The sequence below is a fragment of the Copadichromis virginalis genome, linkage group LG2 (assembly GCF_057382275.1).
Source record: "Copadichromis virginalis isolate Kocher_CV1m ecotype Utaka linkage group LG2, C_Virginalis_male_GT1.1, whole genome shotgun sequence".
Taxonomy (NCBI): Eukaryota; Metazoa; Chordata; class Actinopteri; order Cichliformes; family Cichlidae; genus Copadichromis; species Copadichromis virginalis.
The window spans coordinates 7,205,459-7,224,518 of record NC_140619.1 but is presented as its reverse complement, the minus strand read 5'-3'; the positions used below and the strand labels follow the sequence as shown (position 1 = coordinate 7,224,518).

At 39.6% G+C, this 19,060-nt stretch overlaps 2 protein-coding genes across 12 annotated transcripts in view; one reads left to right on the top strand and one right to left on the bottom strand.

The window, feature by feature from the left end:
* Window positions 1-14,087, top strand: part of LOC146716900 (LIM and calponin homology domains-containing protein 1-like) — an 83,709-nt gene extending 69,622 nt beyond the window's left edge. For 4 of the 11 annotated variants that reach the window (XM_085469514.1, XM_085469500.1, XM_085469563.1 and 1 more), the window contains 15 exons: window positions 1,062-1,391; window positions 1,722-1,830; window positions 1,945-2,036; window positions 2,425-2,530; window positions 3,129-3,203; window positions 4,669-4,697; window positions 5,304-5,417; window positions 6,973-7,065; window positions 7,249-7,416; window positions 7,883-7,977; window positions 8,414-8,566; window positions 9,383-9,478; window positions 10,387-10,495; window positions 11,127-11,229; window positions 12,138-14,087. In XM_085469514.1, coding sequence (XP_085325640.1) covers window positions 1,062-1,391; window positions 1,722-1,830; window positions 1,945-2,036; window positions 2,425-2,530; window positions 3,129-3,203; window positions 4,669-4,697; window positions 5,304-5,417; window positions 6,973-7,065; window positions 7,249-7,416; window positions 7,883-7,977; window positions 8,414-8,566; window positions 9,383-9,478; window positions 10,387-10,495; window positions 11,127-11,229; window positions 12,138-12,163 — 1,698 coding nt within the window. In that variant the 3' untranslated portion in view covers window positions 12,164-14,087. The remainder of the gene's footprint in view (window positions 1-1,061; window positions 1,392-1,721; window positions 1,831-1,944; window positions 2,037-2,424; window positions 2,531-3,128; window positions 3,204-4,668; window positions 4,698-5,303; window positions 5,418-6,972; window positions 7,066-7,248; window positions 7,417-7,882; window positions 7,978-8,413; window positions 8,567-9,382; window positions 9,479-10,386; window positions 10,496-11,126; window positions 11,230-12,137) is intronic. The other 7 variants (XM_085469508.1, XM_085469572.1, XM_085469579.1 and 4 more) reach the window with 5 other exon arrangements.
* A 1,268-nt stretch (window positions 14,088-15,355) lies between these two features.
* On the bottom strand, window positions 15,356-18,787 carry phox2bb (paired like homeobox 2Bb). The gene is made up of 3 exons (XM_085469489.1): window positions 18,203-18,787; window positions 17,379-17,566; window positions 15,356-17,042 (listed from the first exon to the last, which is right to left on the bottom strand). Exons 1-3 carry the CDS (start codon window positions 18,441-18,443, stop codon window positions 16,614-16,616), a joined length of 858 nt encoding a protein of 285 aa, XP_085325615.1. The 5' UTR covers window positions 18,444-18,787; the 3' UTR covers window positions 15,356-16,613.
* Window positions 18,788-19,060: the final 273 nt, after the last annotated feature.

The window sequence follows — 19,060 nt, the reverse complement described above, 5'->3', positions numbered from 1 at the left end:
CCTATATACAAAAAAGAAGATAAGATCTTGTTAGTCTAACGGTGATTAAGGCCTTGACCATTTCAAATGTGGTTACTTGCAAGTGTCGGTTTCCCTCCTTGTGGGTAAATTCCTCTCCGGGTCTCTTGGCATTTACATTAGAATACCACAGAACTGCCATGGTGATGAGCTGGCTGGTTTGTAGGAAAATGTAAGACATCCCCTCCCTGAAGAAGCATGTAATGTTTCAATTTAGCTCGAAGTACTCTCAACGGGATCCATTTCCTTTTCTTCTAGAAAAAAATTACAAAATGGGAATTTTCATGATGAGATCTTATGTTTTGGTGTGGAAAAGAGGGAGGGTAAGATTATTATCAGACCAAATGGAACAAAGCACTCTTCTGGAATTCCTTGTCAGGAGTCTGAGCAAAGCCTGGGCTTCAATGGAGCCCTCTGTTCCCTATTGACTTAAGAAGTTGACAAGTAGGACCCTCTCAATGTGAAGTGGGCTCCCGACGGACAAAGAGAGCCCACACAGGCTGCAAGGAGAGGGATGAGAAGGTGGAGGCAGAGAGGGGGAGACTGAGCCTGCATTCACCCATCTTTACCACCGTGTCTTGAGTTACCGCTCACTAGGAGCTCTTCGCACATATATTAGTGCCTCTTGTTCATAGAGGGCAGTGTGGTCTTGTGAGCTGGATGAATAGCTAATTACTAACTGAGAAGAGAGGTTCATAATGACCACAAATGAGGCCACTGGGTTTTTTGGCGTGGTTTATTTTACATTTTTATTCGCAGTCAGTGTTGTTCAGGATTTCTATATTTATCCATGTAATGAATGAAGAATAAATTGGACAATAAGCACCTTCTTATCTAGAAATGAGTGGTTCAATACTGTAATCTTACCTTGAAATTGCATATGTTATGATTTAGAGCAAAATAAATAAAATTGAATGGTATAGCCATATCGTTCAGCTTGCTTTCTTAACATTAATGCATGTTGAAGCCATTTATTGAAAAGCGAAGGGTATAAACACTACACACAGAAAATTAAACATTAAACTTTTTCTCTTTTTACCTAGGTGGATGGTTTGCTGCGAGTAAATGGTGACGTTGGAAGTGACGATGTTCCCACCACACCTGAGAGTCAAGGAAGGGACTCGCCTCCCCATTTTCAGGCATCCCCTTCCCAAAGCAAAAACAGCACTGTAGATGGTGCTGTAGATGTTCCCTTGTCAGAAACCTCACTCCCTCACAGTACCCACACCTCTTCTAGGGAAGGAAGTCCAGTGTCAACAAAGGCAAAGGAGACACAAGATGTTACAGAGATAGCTTCTGAGGACACTCAGGAGGTCCAGGAGGAGAAAGTCACTGAGTCAACACCACCCAGCCGGCCCACCTCACTCCCATCAGTGAGAATTCCGATGTTTTATAGTTATTTACATTTTTTTGTCTTTTAAAGAAGCATGGTTAGTGGGTATTTTACTCCAAGCCCAGTTTTCTGGGTGCAGAGTATTTTGCCTCTCTCAATAATGCCGTATATTGAATACTTGCCCTGTATTCTGTTCCTTGCCATGCATTATATCATGCATCTTGCAATGATTTTGCCCAAATTTAGTTGAGATTGAACTCTTCAAGTCTGAAATATCATGTTTCGTTTGTACTTCTTACACAACATAGGCCCTTTGATCTGCAGAATTTAGTTTAGCATTCAGAAAGAAATCCATATGTGACCCCTACAGGAGCTGCAGAAGCCACAGGAAAGCTTTGGAAAGACTGGAAACCAGACAGCAGCTGCTTCAGAGGAAGAAAAGCCAAATGCTGTAGCTTATCAAAACCCACCTGCAGGTAGTAGTATGCTGACACCTTGTGGTTACTTTTAGAACAAACACGTGTTACTGAAGTTCATGCAACACTGTGCAACTATATTAGTAGATTTTAAACTTCTTGTATGTCTTTTTTCAGAAGCCAAACAAGAACAAGAAATGTCCAAACCATCTAGTGAAGACCTCTCTAATCTTGTCCAGTCTGGGGTTGATATACAGTCATATCAGCCAGTAGGTGATATCAAAACTCAAATTATGAGCCATCTGTCTAGTAGATGTCTAGTGGATAACATGGATAACATGCACTCATAACACAATTCCACCCCCCAATCCAAGGGGTGGAATTGACACAGACTACACAACTACCATCACCACGGTGCAATCCTTAATTTGTAAATTTATAACAATATTTATTTATTTATTTTTCCCGATTTTTATATTTGTACATTTTAAATTTTGAATACTGTTCGTATGTATATAGTGCTGCAGACCTGTGCACCTCACCCCCCTTTCTTTTCCTACATATCTGCACTGTGTAGGAGATGCTCTGTATCTCATTGTACATGTGTATACTGACAATAAAAGGTGTTCTATTCTATAATCTTAAATCTACCTGCAGGCCAATGATCCCTGCTCCCAGGAGCTCTTACAGAGGTCAGAGATGTCATCAAGCTCAGCTCCACCAGGATCATCTGGTTATCACCAGCAATGGGAAACAAAAGCAGGTATGTACATGTTTAACACCCAGACATCTGGCTTATTTACCATACTTATTGTTTTAGATGCTTGATCAGCAAATCCCTGTTAGTGCCTGTTTTTCTTTTTGCCTTCCAATATGTCACTTTGCTTTGCTGCTATGATTAAAGGGGCATTCAAAGGTTTGCGATCATGATGAGACTTGTTTTAGCAAAGCCTCGACTCACTTATCATATCGCTGTAGTATATCCCATTTTATTTCATAAGGGAGATGGACATGCAATCCAACAAAACATCAATCAAAAAATCTGCCTTGCTTTATTGTTTTTTTTTCTTATTTGTTTTTATTCATAATTTGTATAACCAAACTGGAATTAATTTTTATGTGGGGAAAAAGTGTTGCTCTTTAAGGGTTTTTTTAAATTTTTTTTTATTTTAATTTTAGTTTTTTTTTATACCAGTTTTCCAGTTTCCACTTACAGTATCACAGGAGGAATGCTGCAATCTGCACCCTCTCCACCTCCTGGTTTTGACATCTATCCCTTATTCTTTCCTCCTTTCTTTCCCTTTCTCCCCTAATTCCCTCTTTTCCTTCCACCTGCACATTTTTATTTTATTTCGCTATAGAGCTTGCAAACAGTGTCAGGTCTTCGTTGGCAACCAGCAGCCCTAAATTACGCTGGGAGTTCTTCGCTCCGCAAGGTAAACTCCCTCCACTCGTGGCGATCACATTTCCGCCCTTGAGTGCTGGTGCACAGGGCTTCCCTGCCGTTTCTCCAAGGGCTAGACCCCAGACCCATCTCTTGTTTATTCCTTCATTTCCAATGTTTTTGTGAATGAACAGTGACGTTTTCTGTGTTTTAAATGTGTTTTGAAGTTTCTCATTCTTAGTATTACTGGCTCATCAGTGTCTTGTTGTTGTAAAAGATGTTCTCATCATGTTTACAGAAGCTCTTAATGAGAAGAAGTGCCCTTTGACAATGTATTAAAAGAAGATTATACACATTTTTGACCTGCTTAACTTTTAGTTTCATGCTTGCCTCAGTGTGCTTCACATTATGGGGGCTTTTCCACCAAAAGCTCTAACATCTGGTGTGTATTAGAGCTCTATTAAAGTTGTGATCAGCATTACTCAGTACCCACTGCAGTGGGAAAGCCAGATGTTGGGTAGGGGAGAAATATATTCTCACAGAACTGTAGTTACAGCCTGTAACTAACAGAAATTTATTTAATTGTGTAAGGTTTATCTGTTGTTTTGATCATTCGAACATTTGACTGTTATTTATAAGTTGTTGTGGACTCCTTTTGCGTAGCAGTCTTTCTGCATGCAAGTGTGAATTTCAAAAAAATAATCTCCAAAAGTTGATTCTGTTCATCTGAACGTAGCGTTTTGTGGGAGAAACGTTTCGTCACTCATCCAAGTGACGTCTTCAGTCTCAGCTGACTGCAGGTTTCCCCAAATCTTATAAACAGTATATTTGCATAATGACTGAAACCAGCCCACTGAAGGAACAAAGGGCTGGGAGGTCAGTTCCTTCATCATAATTATGCAAATTCTCATGGCCATTGATCAAAGACCGCCGATCAATGGCCATGAGTTCCATTCACAAAGAGTTGGGGAATGGCTGCAATCACAGCATTGTAAGATGCTGAAAGATGTACCCTTAGGCCCCCTCCTCGATTCAGAGGTCGTTCCCTTTTCACGTAAATGGTCTCCTTGACTCCACGCTCAAACCAGCGTTCCTCCCTGTCCAGGATGTGTACATCCTCATCCTTGAAAGAGTGTCCACTGGCCTGTAGGTGTAAATAGACTGCAGAGTCCTGGCCAGACGAGGTCAAAAAAGATAATGTTCAGCTGTTTTCCACACACTGGTTAAACCTACAAAACCTGACCTAGTAAGAGGCAAAGTTTCAATTTATATCAACATTTTTCTAACTAGAAAGACAAAATAAAACCTTTGAACCTTTGACAAATTATTAATTTACTGACTATGATTGTTGCTCTTGGTGGACTCAGCTCTGTCTTTGTTTTCTTTCATCCCCATTTTACTCCTCAGGAAATCAGCACTTGGCGTGTTGTCTTTTTCCTCAATATCCGAGTGACTTAGTTTGATCCCCTGTGTCCAAATATCTCATTTGCTTTAACCGCTGTTTCCTTTCTCTGTAGAAGAGGCGGAAAAGGATCACCGTGGAAATGTGAGTAAATTCACAAAAACCCTTTTTACTGCTTATCCCCTCCTGCAGTACCATGGGTACACCAGTAGTTTAGCTTAATGTTGTAAAAGTAAAATTATGCGGAAGGGAGGGAATACACAAAATACAACAGGTAAGAGTGAAAAAGGTGTTTTAGACTTTAACAGAAACGCAAAGCAAGAAAACCATTAATATGACTGCATGTGAATCTTTCAGTTTTATTATTCAGTGCTCACATACTGTCATATTTTAGGCGCCTCAGCTAATTATTATAGGACACACAAAGCTGTTTATGTAGCATGCCAGATGATGATGCTGTAGTCGATGGCTGAGACTGCTTTTATTTTATTTTCATTTAAGCTCATCTCTCTCTTTCTCTGTCTCTTCTCTCCTTAGTAGGAGTCCTTTGGCTAGCATTGGAGTAGTGCTGTTGTGGTAGACCAACTATTTCTGTCTCCTCCCTTCTCTTCTTCTACTTTTTTTTGTGGTGGATGTGTGTGCACTTTGGTGTTGATCTGTGCGTGAATGGGTTGTGGTTGGATGTGAATGTGTGCATGGATATTTGTATATGGTGATATGTGTGTGTGGGTGTGTGTTGGGGTCTATCAGGTGTCAGTTCCGGTGTTACCCCAGGCCAAGCGGGGAGACCGCTGGTCTTGGGACCCGGATGAGGAGCGAAAGCGTCAGGAAAGGTGGCAGCAAGAGCAGGAGCGCATGCTGCAGGTACACAGTATACCTAAAAGAGTCAAGCATGGTGCATGAGGCTGCAAAGTTAGGGGTTAGCTTTCTTATAGAGAACAACATACCTACAGTGTGCTATAATGATATATTGTGTTTTAGCAGCACAAACCAGTTTTGTGGAAAGACATAACAGGTTGTGGTCAGTCTCGGCCCCTGAGGTTTTAATGACATTTAATTGTGAGACCTCAGACTCATTTCTACAAATGAGGTGATTTAACAAAAATAATAATAAATTGCAGCCGGTGTGGAAAGCAGGTGTTGTTACTGAATTTTGCTATTAAAGATTATTTCTAATATGATTTTCTGGAAAGCTTTTTTTTTTTTTTTGTAACTGGAACTAAACATGAATCCAGACCACACTGCTGCACAGCTGCACAGTCACTGACTTGCTCCTCTTACAGTCGGATGTATTAACCACATTTCATTGCTGCTCGCAAAGCTTGCCTCCATATTTGTTTTGTATTGAACACATCCTCCTGTAAAGGCAAACTCACCCCCATCCCCCCCAAGCTGCGTCTGTGCACACTTTAACCATTAGGTGGCGATTTTGTGCAGTGGAAGAACCTCTGTTTTGGTTTTATTCCCTCACTGTCTCCATCTCAAGCCACAGACAGAGGCAAGGACTCTGTCCAAAGCTGCTGCTGTTGCTGCTGCCCAAGTCACCCTCTCTCTCCTCAATTTATAACAGGTGCATCTCAAGTCTACACACTTGTCAACATTTAATGGAGTTGCAGTGTCTGTTATTTATCAAGCTCATCTACAGTGTTATCTTGAAAAAAGACGAAGCAGTGATGAAAGCAGATTTCCCTTCTTTCCAGTTGTTGCAGGATGGTTTGAGATGAGATGCGCTGAAATGGATGAATGTCTGGTGCATCAGTGTACTCATTACTTCCTTTTAGCCTCCCTGCGTCTGTGTTGTCTATGTGTTGTCTTTAAATGGCGCCTTCTTTTTGGGGTTCTTACACAAGTCTAAAAGGTTAAAAAGGTAATCTGAGAAAATATGTTTGTGTTTTTTCTGCTTTTATTGGATATAGGCAGTTATAAACCATACTCCAAACCAAAGAACATTTAAATGGAGTTTTGAAAATTGTGTACGAACCCACTGTTTGAGAGCTTCTGCATGATACGCTTTCTGCTTTTGTCTGCACTGCCTGCTTTTGGTCTCCTTTGTTTGCTTTTTGTTCCTAACAAGCAGATATAAAATCTGTTTTTAGGCATAGCAGTGGATAGGAAGCTAAATTTGCCTTCACATATGTCTGTACATCAAGTTTCACATAGTTAAAGTGCATAATGAGGGTATTCTGCATGGAAATGTTGTAGCGTGTGCCTGTTATCGCAGCTCTCTGTCTTCTTGGACCAAGTTAAAACATTATCACAAGCAGAGAATTTTTAGCATTTGGTTGGCCTTTTGAAAAGTCTCTCAGTACTCTGTTGATGTCGGATATGTCTGCGCATTGCCTTTGTTTTCCAACTGCAGACAGTTTAGTCTTCCTCTCTGCTGTGCTGCATGTCATGTGTTGTGTTGCCATGGTAACAGGAGAAGTACCAGCGTGAGCAGGAGAAACTGAAGGAGGAGTGGGAGAAAGCACAGAAGGAGGTGGCAGAGGAGGAAAGGAAGTACCACGAGGAGGTGTGTGGGTGTGTTTTTTGCTTGACAGCACCTGTGATGGGTTTTTCTGCTTAACAATATCAACTGAATTACATGTAATATGTGTGTGTGAATTTGAAGTTTAAACGTAGTATTTCAGCTAACCTTTGCCCAGCTGGCCACTAAATTATGGTTTAAAATTCATCTATGTTCATATTAAAACAGGAGCGTCGGATACTGGAGGAAACCGTGACGCCTCTGACGCCCCGCTCTTCCGCCCTGCCCTCCCCCAGTCGAGATGAACTCTCCTCTCTCCCAACTGATCCTCAGGACACTATCGTTCGTTCTCTTGCTGACTGGGAACGTAAACAGGAACTGCTGGAGAGGCAATCGGTGAATAGCGCATTGATCATAATATGAGCTGTGTACCGTCACACTGTATAAATTCACCCTCATATGAACAGTGGCCAGAACACCTGCATGTGACATGTTTTTTGTTTTGTTTTGTTAATAAAGTATTTTCGTTTGCTACCTCGTTTAGCTGAGTTCAAGTTAAAAAAAAAGGTGCAATTTACAATTTACAATATAGTGTATATATGAATATGTTTATGATGCTCCTTGATGCATGCACAAAATTACATTATTTAATTTGGTCTTGACAATATGTGGCTGTAAACAAGCCACAACCACATATAGAGCACTTCATTGGATTTTAATAGCATATATGATAAGTATGATAAATATAAGTTATTGCTAAATTCATTACTTTTTAACTGGCTCAAGTTATTTTTGAAAGTCACTTAAGAGGACATCGAGGCTGGTCAGCTAACAGTTTGCTGTTTCTTACCTGCTGCCACAGAGGGAGAGCACAGAGAGCGTGGATCTGAAACGGAGAGAAAATGACCGGACTAGTGACATCAGCACCGCTGATGACAGCATGAAAACAGCCAGAAGGTTAGTTAAAGTGTCTCCATTAAGTAAATGTTCCAATGTTCTTTCAAATAATAAGTTCTTAATCCACAGTAGCACTTAATGAGGCTTAAATGTTAGAATACTGCTCTATATTTGGTCATAAATAGGAGGGCTTTCTTTGTTTTGTTTTTTTGCAAATGAGTTAAAAGGTTCAGTTTTAAATTGAGAGCCACTTTTGATTTTGATACTTTAGGTAAAGGTAAATCAGCTTAGAAGAGAACTGCTCTCAGGTTAAAATGATGAACTACTAAATGATAAAATGAGATCAGTGAGACTGATCCGCCTGTTTCTGTGTGATGAAACAAATCCTGCAGGCTATGGCCATGACAGTATTTTGTTTTGTGTCTTTGTCTGAATTCTGTGTATTTTTGACAGTTGACCGATCATTTCAGCACATTTCTCTCTCTGCTGTCATCAGCTCAATGAGTCAGAGCAGCAGTCAGGTGGAGAAATTTGAACACAGCCTACAGAATGGCCAAAAGGTTCCTCCGGTACTGGCCAAGTCTTCAACTCCAGTCAAGAAACAACAAGAACTCCCAGCAGACGGCAGCAAACCTCCAGGAGGACGAAGGTGTGTGAGAGAGAACAAGGCTTCAGTGTAGCTTCTGCCACAGTTCCTGAATATTATTCTCTAATAGCTTCCATTTGTTTTCCTCTTCTAAATAGAGGTGGGTTAAAAGCATGCACATTAATGCAGTTTCTTGTCCTGACACATATAATCTCCAAATATGCCATGTGTTCATGTTGCAGTGTGATTCTTTAACATTATTTTATCCTCTCATGTCCATTGTCTTCAGTTTAAAAAAAAATTCTGCTTTTTAAAAATATATATATATATATATATATATATATATATATATATATATATATATATATATATATATATATATATATATATATATATATATATATATATATATATATATATATATATATATATATAGGGAATGAATAAGACTTCTGGCTTTCTGGTTTCTGTATATATATATATATATATATATATATATAAAATCTGTGTTATAAATGCATATTTTAAATAATCACACCAGAAACCAGCATTTTTCTATTGTGTTGGAGTAAAAGCTCCTGTTATGCTGTTTGACCACCAGGTGGCATCTTATACCTGCATTTTGCTTCATAGTCTTCCAGTACTTGAAGCAGCATTATTGTTTGCCATGACCGAAGTGTTATAAACCTTATCAGCAGAATCATATACTCTAGTAACACATAACAATACATTTTAATGGATGAAGTAATGCTGGATCTATCCAAACATCACTGAGCAGATTTGACTGTTGTTCTGTCTTGGATTGGCTCGTGTCTGTCTCTGACAGCCAATAGTGTCGCTGTAACTGCGAGTCATCGTCATGTTGCTGTCCATTTCCAGGAGTGGCCCTATTGATAATAACATGGGCCGCAGCTCATCAAAAACCCCTGCAGCATGCCCACCACCCTCTGACGCACTGCCTCCAGCACCCAACAGGTATTGCATCACAAATGGCCCACATGGAGGAAAGGGAGCTTGTGATTCACTTCTGCATTGTCATTTTCTGCTTTGCTGCTTGCATTTCTCCACCCAGCTCATAACATGTACCAGCAGCATTTACCCTCTAACCTGTATGGTATTTGAATAGAACCAAAGAATGGTGGAGTCGAGAAGTAGCAGTGTATTCATTCATTTTATGTATTTTTTTTTTTTATGTTTCATCGTCGTACAATGAGCACATTCACATAAACTGCTCCAAATGATCCATTATCCAGCTTTAAGAAATTGTGTTTTCTTTCAGTTAACATGTTTTTAAAATGCAGTTAACAGCACGCAGAGGAGACCAAAAACATACATGTACACCATGATGTCAGCAAACAGCCTCTGCTGAACATCAGTGAAAGCACAAGACAGCACGTACATGAATCTCTGCCACAGATAACTGCCTGCAGAATCTATAGGGAATGAATAAGACTTCTGGCTTTCTGGTTTCTGTTTGCAGTTTTATTGGCAAATCGTGTTTGAGCAGGCTTAAGTTACACACAGGTGAGCAGTCCTTGTAGAGATCAAAAGAGGGGATGCATTTGCTGAAAACACATCTACTGACTGATGATAATGTTGTTTTTTTTAAATGTGTTTCCATTCAAAGACAGTGACTGATAGAAGGAACAGAGAGTCTGGATTTCTTGGCTACACCAAAAACCCCTGAAATATTAGCTTTTCCCCAGGAGCTAAGTCAGCATACTAGTCAATGAATTTTCAATATTTTAAATATACAGACTCACAAGTTAGCAGGGGTCAAAAAGAGCACCACAAAACATAAGAGTGGAAAACCAGATTCTATCTTAATATTGGTGATTTTCCATCTATGTGTCTTCCTACTTCTCTCTCTCTCTCTCCTATAGGTCTGTCAGTGGGAAGAAGCTGTGTTCCAGCTGTGGTCAGCCATTAGGGAAAGGGGCTGCCATGATCATAGAGACCCTCAGCCTCTATTTCCACATCCACTGCTTTAAGGTTGATGAAAGAGAGAGTGCTCATCTTTGTCATTCTCTGTTTTGTGTATTATCCAGATTAGATTAGATAAAATGAGTAGCAGTGTTAAAAGATAAGAGTGGTTAAATTATTGTTGTTTTTCTTCATTTTTTACTTCAGACAATAGTCTACAAATATTTCAGGTCAAGTCAAGTGCAAACAATTTTTAAATCATCAAACACGTGTAAGAGTATCAGTTGAATCGATGAGGCTCTACAAGGCTTTGCTTCAAAGACTGCCTGGTTACCTCTGCTCTTTGATTAAATTTATGTACAGCACTTACAATAACAGGTCACAGGACATTTTAAAATTAGCTGTGTTCCGTATTCTTCCTGAACTTGGAAAAGGACAGCCTGTATAAATAAAGGATTTAATAATAATCAGTCACCCATCTGTATGTGATCTGTCTTTAAAAATGTCCACCTTTTAGTAGAAATAATTGGTTTGAGTCTCAGTACCACAGAAAGTGAAGGTTTGAAAGCCAAAAAGATTTAATGAAGTCTTTCACTGGATTTGTTGACACTTAGAAACTCTTAGGGGAACACCAGGCTTCTCCTTTAGGATACAACAGTTGGTAACAACATTTGCAATTTCCCTCTGTCTCTCTCTTCAGTGTGGCGTGTGTAAAGGACAGTTAGGCGATACAACCACAGGGACGGATGTTCGAATAAAAAACGGCCTCCTCAACTGCCACCAGTGCTACATCCGCTCCCGCTGTGAGTCCTCCTGAACCCTCTCCTATGTCTTCCTCCTCTGTCTCCCCCTACATTATATCTATGTCTCCCAGGGAGAATGGAACATTCACAAGGAATGTTTACGTCTGTGGTCAGGGTGTACGGAATTAGAAAACAACACCACCATAAATAACTAAAAATAACCAGAAATAAATAACTATCTTTTTGCATCATCCTCACAAAACAAAAAGTTTAATCTTTGTATAAAATTAGAAGGAAAAAAAAAAAGGGAAAGGTATTCTTCTCCCTTATTGTTTGCTAATGTTGGCCATATGTCTTATTTTCAATGATGAATAAATGCAGATTTTAATAATGTGAGCAGCAGCAGTAAATACGGCTCTCATGAACCAGGTAGAAAAACAAACCAAATTTATTTTGATTTATTGTTTTCAAAGTAAACTTGACACTATTTTATGCTAAAACTTTTCAGTGTGTTTCAAAACTTAGACTCTTTATTGCAGCGTAACTGTGAGGCTGATAGGACAAGTGTATTTTAATATGAAAATCCTCGCCAGCGCAGCTTAATACAGGTGCACCAGATGCAGTGAAGCTGAAACGGGCAGAAGGAGGAAATGGGGGTGTTGCACTCAGAAGAGGAAGACAGTAACTTTCTGTCCCTTTTCACTTTTACTGCACAACAGCAAAACTTTTTCAAACAACACAGCTCGTGTTTCAGTAACCTCTCAACAGCCGTTATCATTCGGGGATCAGTAAACCGCAAAATCAAATCAGGGCCTCTATCAGAAAACTCCTGAGTCTTTATCTCAAATTAAGAAGGTCTTCTTTCATTAAAGCTCCATGTCCTTGAACATGAAGTCCCAGAAAAACAATTGTGGTTTATAAAAATTGCCAATTTGATTCTCTTTCCCCTCTTTTCCTTTCCTGTCAAGCTGCCGGACAGCCAACCACATTGTGACGCTCGACTGACAAGCACAAGGTTCAAAGGAAGAACCCCCCCATCCCTGTTTTAACCTGATTATCTGCAAATCACGTCCTTCGCAGTGTGTCAGAATCTTTGCATCTTCTGCAGTTCGATAACCATTCAAGATTCATCATGTGGCCCAAATGTGGGGAAAAAAAAAAAAATCTTCATATGTGTGTCATCTGATGCATGAGTGAAATCTGGATTTGATTGGTCCTCATGCCACCACAGACTGTGTTTCATCACGCAGCAGCGAGAAAAAGACTGCTCTGAGGCGGCAGCCATGTTGAAAAGAAAACACATCTGCAGATGCTTCAAACACAGGTAGACTATGTTGATGCCCTGTACTGTCTGAATGAACACACAAAAACAAACAAGGTGTTCAAAAATGTGAATTATTGCCAGTATATTATATCACTTTTTATCGTTTAAGAGAGATTTTCTTAATTTGGAGGGATAAGCATCCAAAAACTGGAAAGAATATAGATTATGCGGTAAGGCAGCTAGGCAGACAGAGAGCCTAAACAGGTTTAATCCAAAACACATTAATAAGTGTATCCTCCTTCAGTTAAGTGATAAATTACAGCAAACAGATATAGAAAGTGCAATAAAGGTGACTATTTAGACTCAAATACAATATAGAGCAAGCCACTATTTTTATCCTTTGGCCCTTGCAGTGACCTCCAGTGTCTCTTTTTCTTTACAGAATAAAATTAGCTTCGAGTATAAAGACATAGTATGGATGTAGGTTCATCATTAGGGCAATAACAGGACTTAAAAGCTGGTTTTGTGCTTTTGGGTCACAGCAGGTTGTTCCTCTTCCAATCTATCAGCTTGGAAAGTCAAGACTTCAATGTGCCTTAGGAAAGCAAGGTGATGCAGGAAAAAACACCAGCTGTATGATGGTGTTTTATTTCTCTTTATTTTATGTTGTTTTATTTTATTTTGTTGGAGGGATCTGGCCAAATTTTAAACTGCAGACAAGAAGGCTGCAGCTCTCCCTCACATCACGCTTTATTTTAGTTGATAAGTACTGTTTATTTTCACTCAAATTTGATTTCATAATTCCCCCGCCTCCATTCCTCTGTGGTTTGCAGTGCTATAAAAATGCAAAGACTGGAATAAAATGAAATAAAGCGTGTGATGTCTACTTGGTAAAAGACAGATAATGTATAATGCAGGGGAAAATTTCATTTAATTTGGATGTTTTATTCTAGAGTGATATAGACTTCTCTATGCTTTTAATTGAGGTAATTTTGATAATGGCTCAATGATAGAATTCATTTATACCTTGAAAATTAAAAAAAAATCACTAATACACGTTATTACTAGGTAAAGAGCAAAAATACTATAAACATATACCAGCAGCAGCTGCACCTGTGCAATATTTGGTTGGATGAAAACTAAAGATTTGTGGCGCTGGCTGCACATTTTCAGTCACTTGCTTCTTTTTTAAGGTGTATGAGAAGAGCTCTTCCTGTTATGTGTTGTGGATGTAATGAAAAAAAGTGCACGTTTAAGCCTAAAACCAAATGATTTGCTGTATGAAAGCAAACTAGCAAACAGCCTCCTTTTTCTCCTCCTGAACTGTGTCCTATAGCCAAGCTTCCCCTCTGGGGTCATCTCTTGATCTACAGTATTTTTAAACTTCTGTTATGATTGTGTATTTTTTTTTTCTCAATTTAGTTAACGAATAATTGTCAAGCCCAGTCTCTTATAGCGGGATCTTTGAGACGGAGCTCTATATTCAGACGGTCTTCTTATCGCAGGATAGTTGGGGAATGAAACCTTTTACGTCTGTTCTGTATTTATTGTAATATTCACCTGAGCACTATGCGAAATATAGATTAATTTGATGTTTAAATGCATTTGCATTTATAGCATACTGTATGTTTATAAATAAAATGTTATACATTAACGCCCTGCTTCTGTCTGGTCATTTTGCAATAAAATTACAGAAGAAAAGTAAATAAATGCTTTAAAATGTAGATTTAGTAAGATGCCTGTTTGTTAAAAGTGTCACAAAGCGAAACTCTTCAGGTCTGGAATCATGAGTAAACGGACAAATATTATGCTCAGTCATTTCACCTGTAATCACAGCGTATTTGTTTTTGTCCTTTTTATGTGTCATGTGACTCCAAGAACAAAAAGCTGACCGTAACCAATTTTCGAGTGTTATTTAAAGATTTACATAGAAATTGTTTAAAATGTGTCTTCCTATTGATAAACTATCAAATAATATAATAGCTCATTCTAACCCAGTGAGAATAGAAACCTCTTTTTTTTTTTTCTTTTCATGTGCGTTTTTATGACAGCACCATAAATTTCTAATGATAAAACACAAAAAACCCGTCTGTAGCCTAATGATGTTTTCAGGTGATACTAAAATAATACTCAAGTTGGGTCAGAATAAACCGAGAATAACGACTCCGAACATTTATTTGGCCTTAAATTCAAAGAGGTGCCTATTAAGGTCCTGAGTTTTTTATTAGAGTGCCTTTTTAAAATGTGACTTCATAAAATTAAAACCTTTACCTCGATGGACTCTCTGGCTTATACATGAAACGAATTCTGTGTTCAACTAACGGATTTCCGTATTTTTGATCTCACCTAAAATCTGGTAGCGATTATTCCCAAATTGTGCCTTGAGTCAAAAAACTGGATTCCACGGATGTTTTTTAATAAAAGAAAAAGTGTCAGCCAGTTTGTTTAACTCCTTATTTACCATTTTAAAAATAAACCTGATTGAGTTTCATTTCTTGAAAAATAATTAGTGTATTTTAGTGTAGTTTAATTTCAAGTTCGTATACAATATTTCCCCCGAATTTAAACATTGCCTTTTAATAAGAGTTAGTTTCTTGAAGAAAGATTGACTGACTGTTTGTTTGTTTGTCTGTTTGTTTGTTTGTTTGTTTTTAAAGAAACATCCTGGTTTCATAAATTAAACTAAAGGCCGATTACCTTCTCTCATTCTTTTTCTTTTTCCCAAAAGTCAATCGGAAAGAACGAATTGTGAAACGTCGCGGTGCTGTCCGTGGTGCTGAAATCTTCGCCCTTTTCAAACCACCGTGACAAAAAAATTTTTCAAAATTGTTCAAGAATCGTATACTACAAAAAGAATAATAACCGATCATTTCCACGATTTCTTTCCCAAAGAAAAACATGACAAAACAATATGGACTATTATTTTTTTTTTTTATCATCAACAATCATTTCAATGGTACACCTGGAAAACTATGTGCACATGTAGAAATATTTCCTTCTTAAATATAAGCATTCATTACCTACATATAAATAACTTTCAGATCCTGGACAAAACATGTTACATAATGCTCACAAAATGGGAGGGAAATCATTGTAAAATCAGACAAAGAGACAACATGCAAATTATATAGAAATAAATACAATGTTTGCATCCATTCCCCTTTTTTACCCAAAATAAATTCTTCCGAGGGAATTTTGTAAAACATCAAAAAGACTTGTATGATCGATCTACGAGGGAGTATGGCCTATGGTTCAACTATAGGAGACAATAATACGTATTAACACTATACAATTTTGAGCCACAAAAACATTGCCGTAGAAAGACACACAAAACATACAGATTTCCTGTCAGAGGTGAACATTGCAGTAAGTTTGTGCCTTTTTTCTTGAGGAAATAATTGTGTTTATATCGATAATTTAAAGAAACTAAACTCTCAGCAGCCTTAGAAACCAAAACACAGCTGTAAGAGGCCACTTCCACACAGCAGGTTGTGTCTGCAGAGAACAAAACAGCAAAATGCGTCAGCGTCTTGTTGGATATTGGTTGTTTCATACCATGTTTGTGGGAAAGCATCCTCAGTCGTGGAAATTCAACGTCTCTGAACGAAACAAAGCATCTGATGAACACTGACATTTAATGTGACTTAACGAGGCTCCTTTGCTCACTGATGGCACTACGCCTTTCCAGCGCGGCGACGTTTGTTTATGCTCCAAATCTGACCAAAATATATTCATCTTAACAAGTCAATTGAGCCGATTTTAAGTATTTATTTCAAGCTTAATGTGTTTTTAATTAATGCATGAATAATGGCTGTTTAGATAACATTGGTGCACGTAGAAAAAGACATTTTCTGTCTTATTTCTCAGTGTATTTCGTCCCGAGACATGCTTGAAAAGATTTTACACAACTTGCACTTGTTTGTAGAAAATAACTTTTTTTTAATTATTATTATAAGACGATCTGACTTGTCAAGATGGATATGTTTGCCGCAAACTGCCAACTGGCCACAAGAAACGACGCAAGGCGTAAAAATAAAAGATAACAGTAGTAATCTTTTTTCCTAACTGCTTTTTGTTGTCCTTAAGTCAGTCTTGGGCGATTGCTTTTCAGTCTCCAGAGAAGGAGGAAACGTATCTCTCTTCCCCTGCTCTGCTTCTCTTTCCCCGATGTGAAGCTTCATTAGAACATGCTGGTCTTTACTAACGTAGCTTTGGCTCCGTTCTGTCTTTGCAAAGACGACAGTACGCTGGCGAAGGGCCCGCCCAATGAGTCCGGGATAGAGGTGATGGTCCCCGGTGCGGTGGCCCAGCCTTGGCTTGGTGCTGTCACTCCCATGCCGGTGGACACGGAGGTCTTCACTTGGTCCGCTTGTCCGTTCCCGGTGGTGTTGACTTGGCCTGCAGTAGGGCTCGGCCCGCCGCAGTTGGAGGTGGGCACGGGGTTCGGGCCCGGTCCTCCTGTGCTGTCAGGGTCGGTGGTTTTGGTCTCTTTGCTGTCTTCATCTCTCGAATCGGACTTTTTTCCAGAACTGGACTTGGCTGCAGCTGCAGCCGCTGCTGCAGCCCGCTCCTGCTTGCGGAATTTGGCACGTCGGTTTTGGAACCATACCTGTTTAGTTGTGAAAAGGTGGAAGTAGAAACGTTTAACGACCGTGACTTAAATTTCTAGAAGACTGACAAAGCAAAGGGCGACAGAAAAGTTGAGTTCTCTAAATAATTTAGTCATATAAAGATGTTTTAATATCTGAAAGCCTCAGAAGAAAGACGTTGTCTATTTTGCCAATGTGTACACAGCAGTAGTACTCAGCCCTTCACATTGTGAAAGCAGTTCAACTTTTGCTTAAAATCTAGTGATAATGATTGATTAGACCCAGTATTTTGAAATAGTTCTCATTTGCATCCACCAGTGCGTAACTGTGAGTAAAAGGAGTCGGTAGTTATGTACCTGCACTCTGGCTTCAGTCAGATCGATTTTGAGTGCCAGCTCCTCTCTAGTGTAGATGTCCGGGTAGTGTGTTTCAGCAAAAACCCGCTCCAGCTCCTTCAGCTGTGCGCTGGTGAAAGTGGTCCGGATGCGCCTCTGCTTTCTCTTCTCGTTCAGTCCCCCGTGATCCGTGAAGAGTTTGTATGGAACTGTGAATGAAATGTCATGGTTACACGTGCAGTGGTCTTATCGGTGCAGTAATGGGGAGATATGAGGGTGTGTAAATGTGATGTTGTCAAATGGAAGTAAATTCAATATTTTGTTTAAAATCCGGTTAAGGACGCTGGGCTAAAGCTTCCAATTGTATTATGCCTTTGATTACCTTTGAATTAGTTCAGAACTGATAACGTTGCAGACCTGTGATGGGGTTAATTGTAATGTTAAACTAATTGTTCTCCTCAGATTGAGGCTCAAGTTTGAAAACTTGTCATAATGTTCCCATCCGCCCCGCTTGTTGCTACTGTAACTCCAATTCGGTGTCAATAATGAGCTTTAGTCTTTGGTTATCTAATTATTTTCGAAGCTTTATGTCTCATCGCAAAGTAAATAAATTATGCCTATCATTTTGGCAGCTTAAGATAATTCTGTTGGCGGTTTTGGGTGTGACTGGGATAGTATAACCCCGTAACCGAATTACCGCTTGCCTGCAATCGCTTCTAACGTGATAAATTCTTTCATTTGTGTAAGCAAATTTCGTTTCGTAAATACTAAACACATTTCCATTTTCAAATGCAATCAAGGCGTCCTATAATACACCGGGTTGAGGCTCTGGAGCCGCTGCTTACCTGCGGCGTACGGGCTGCTCTGGTGGTCCCGCAGGGTCCCCAGACTGCAGGACCCCGGCGTGAGAGACGGACAGCCGGAGGTGGCCCCAAAAGTGGTCCTGATGGGATTGTACTGAAACCCACTGGCTTGACTGCACGAACTGAAGTCCGCATAGGCCGATGCCAAGCTCGAAGTGTCCATCCCGGCCATACATGACTCGTAGGCAGAGGAATTTAGGTAAGAATACTCCATTTTATACATTTGAGAAGGCTCGGTAGAGTTAGAAAGCTGCACTTCCCTGGAAAAAATGGCAAACAAAAGCACCCAAAAAATGGGTTTGAAAGAAAAAAATAATAAAAACAAAAATGAGGAGGACGCGCGGTCTGAGTTTGGGGGGAAAGATTACTTGTTTGGTTTGAACTGATTGGGAAAAAAAGGCTGGACGGTGGGTAGATGTTCACTGCTCAGCGCCTGCTCCAAAACTGGCCTCCTTTATAGGAACCTAGCCCTGTTTTATGAAAAGCCCCCTAAGAGCCGCCTAGCCCGAGGTCTCTAGAGCATATAGTCCTCATAATAAACTTGGCTCTTTCCGCTTGGACAATAGCAAAGCGTTTGGTCTTATTGCTAGCGCTTTTTTACATGACAATAACTCATCAGTCTATTGGGCTGGCACTGGGGGCCCGGGCTGTCCAACCTCCCTATCATTGATCCCCTGCATCTCTAATTAGAATTTAATACCTCGCCATTACGCACCCCTCCACCACCACCGCCGCCGCCGCCCACCCCTCTACCCATCCACCCCACTCCTCTCCAACCACCATCTTGCCCTTTAATTCAATCACACCACTTGGAAATAATGAAAGTTGGGTGACGATTCT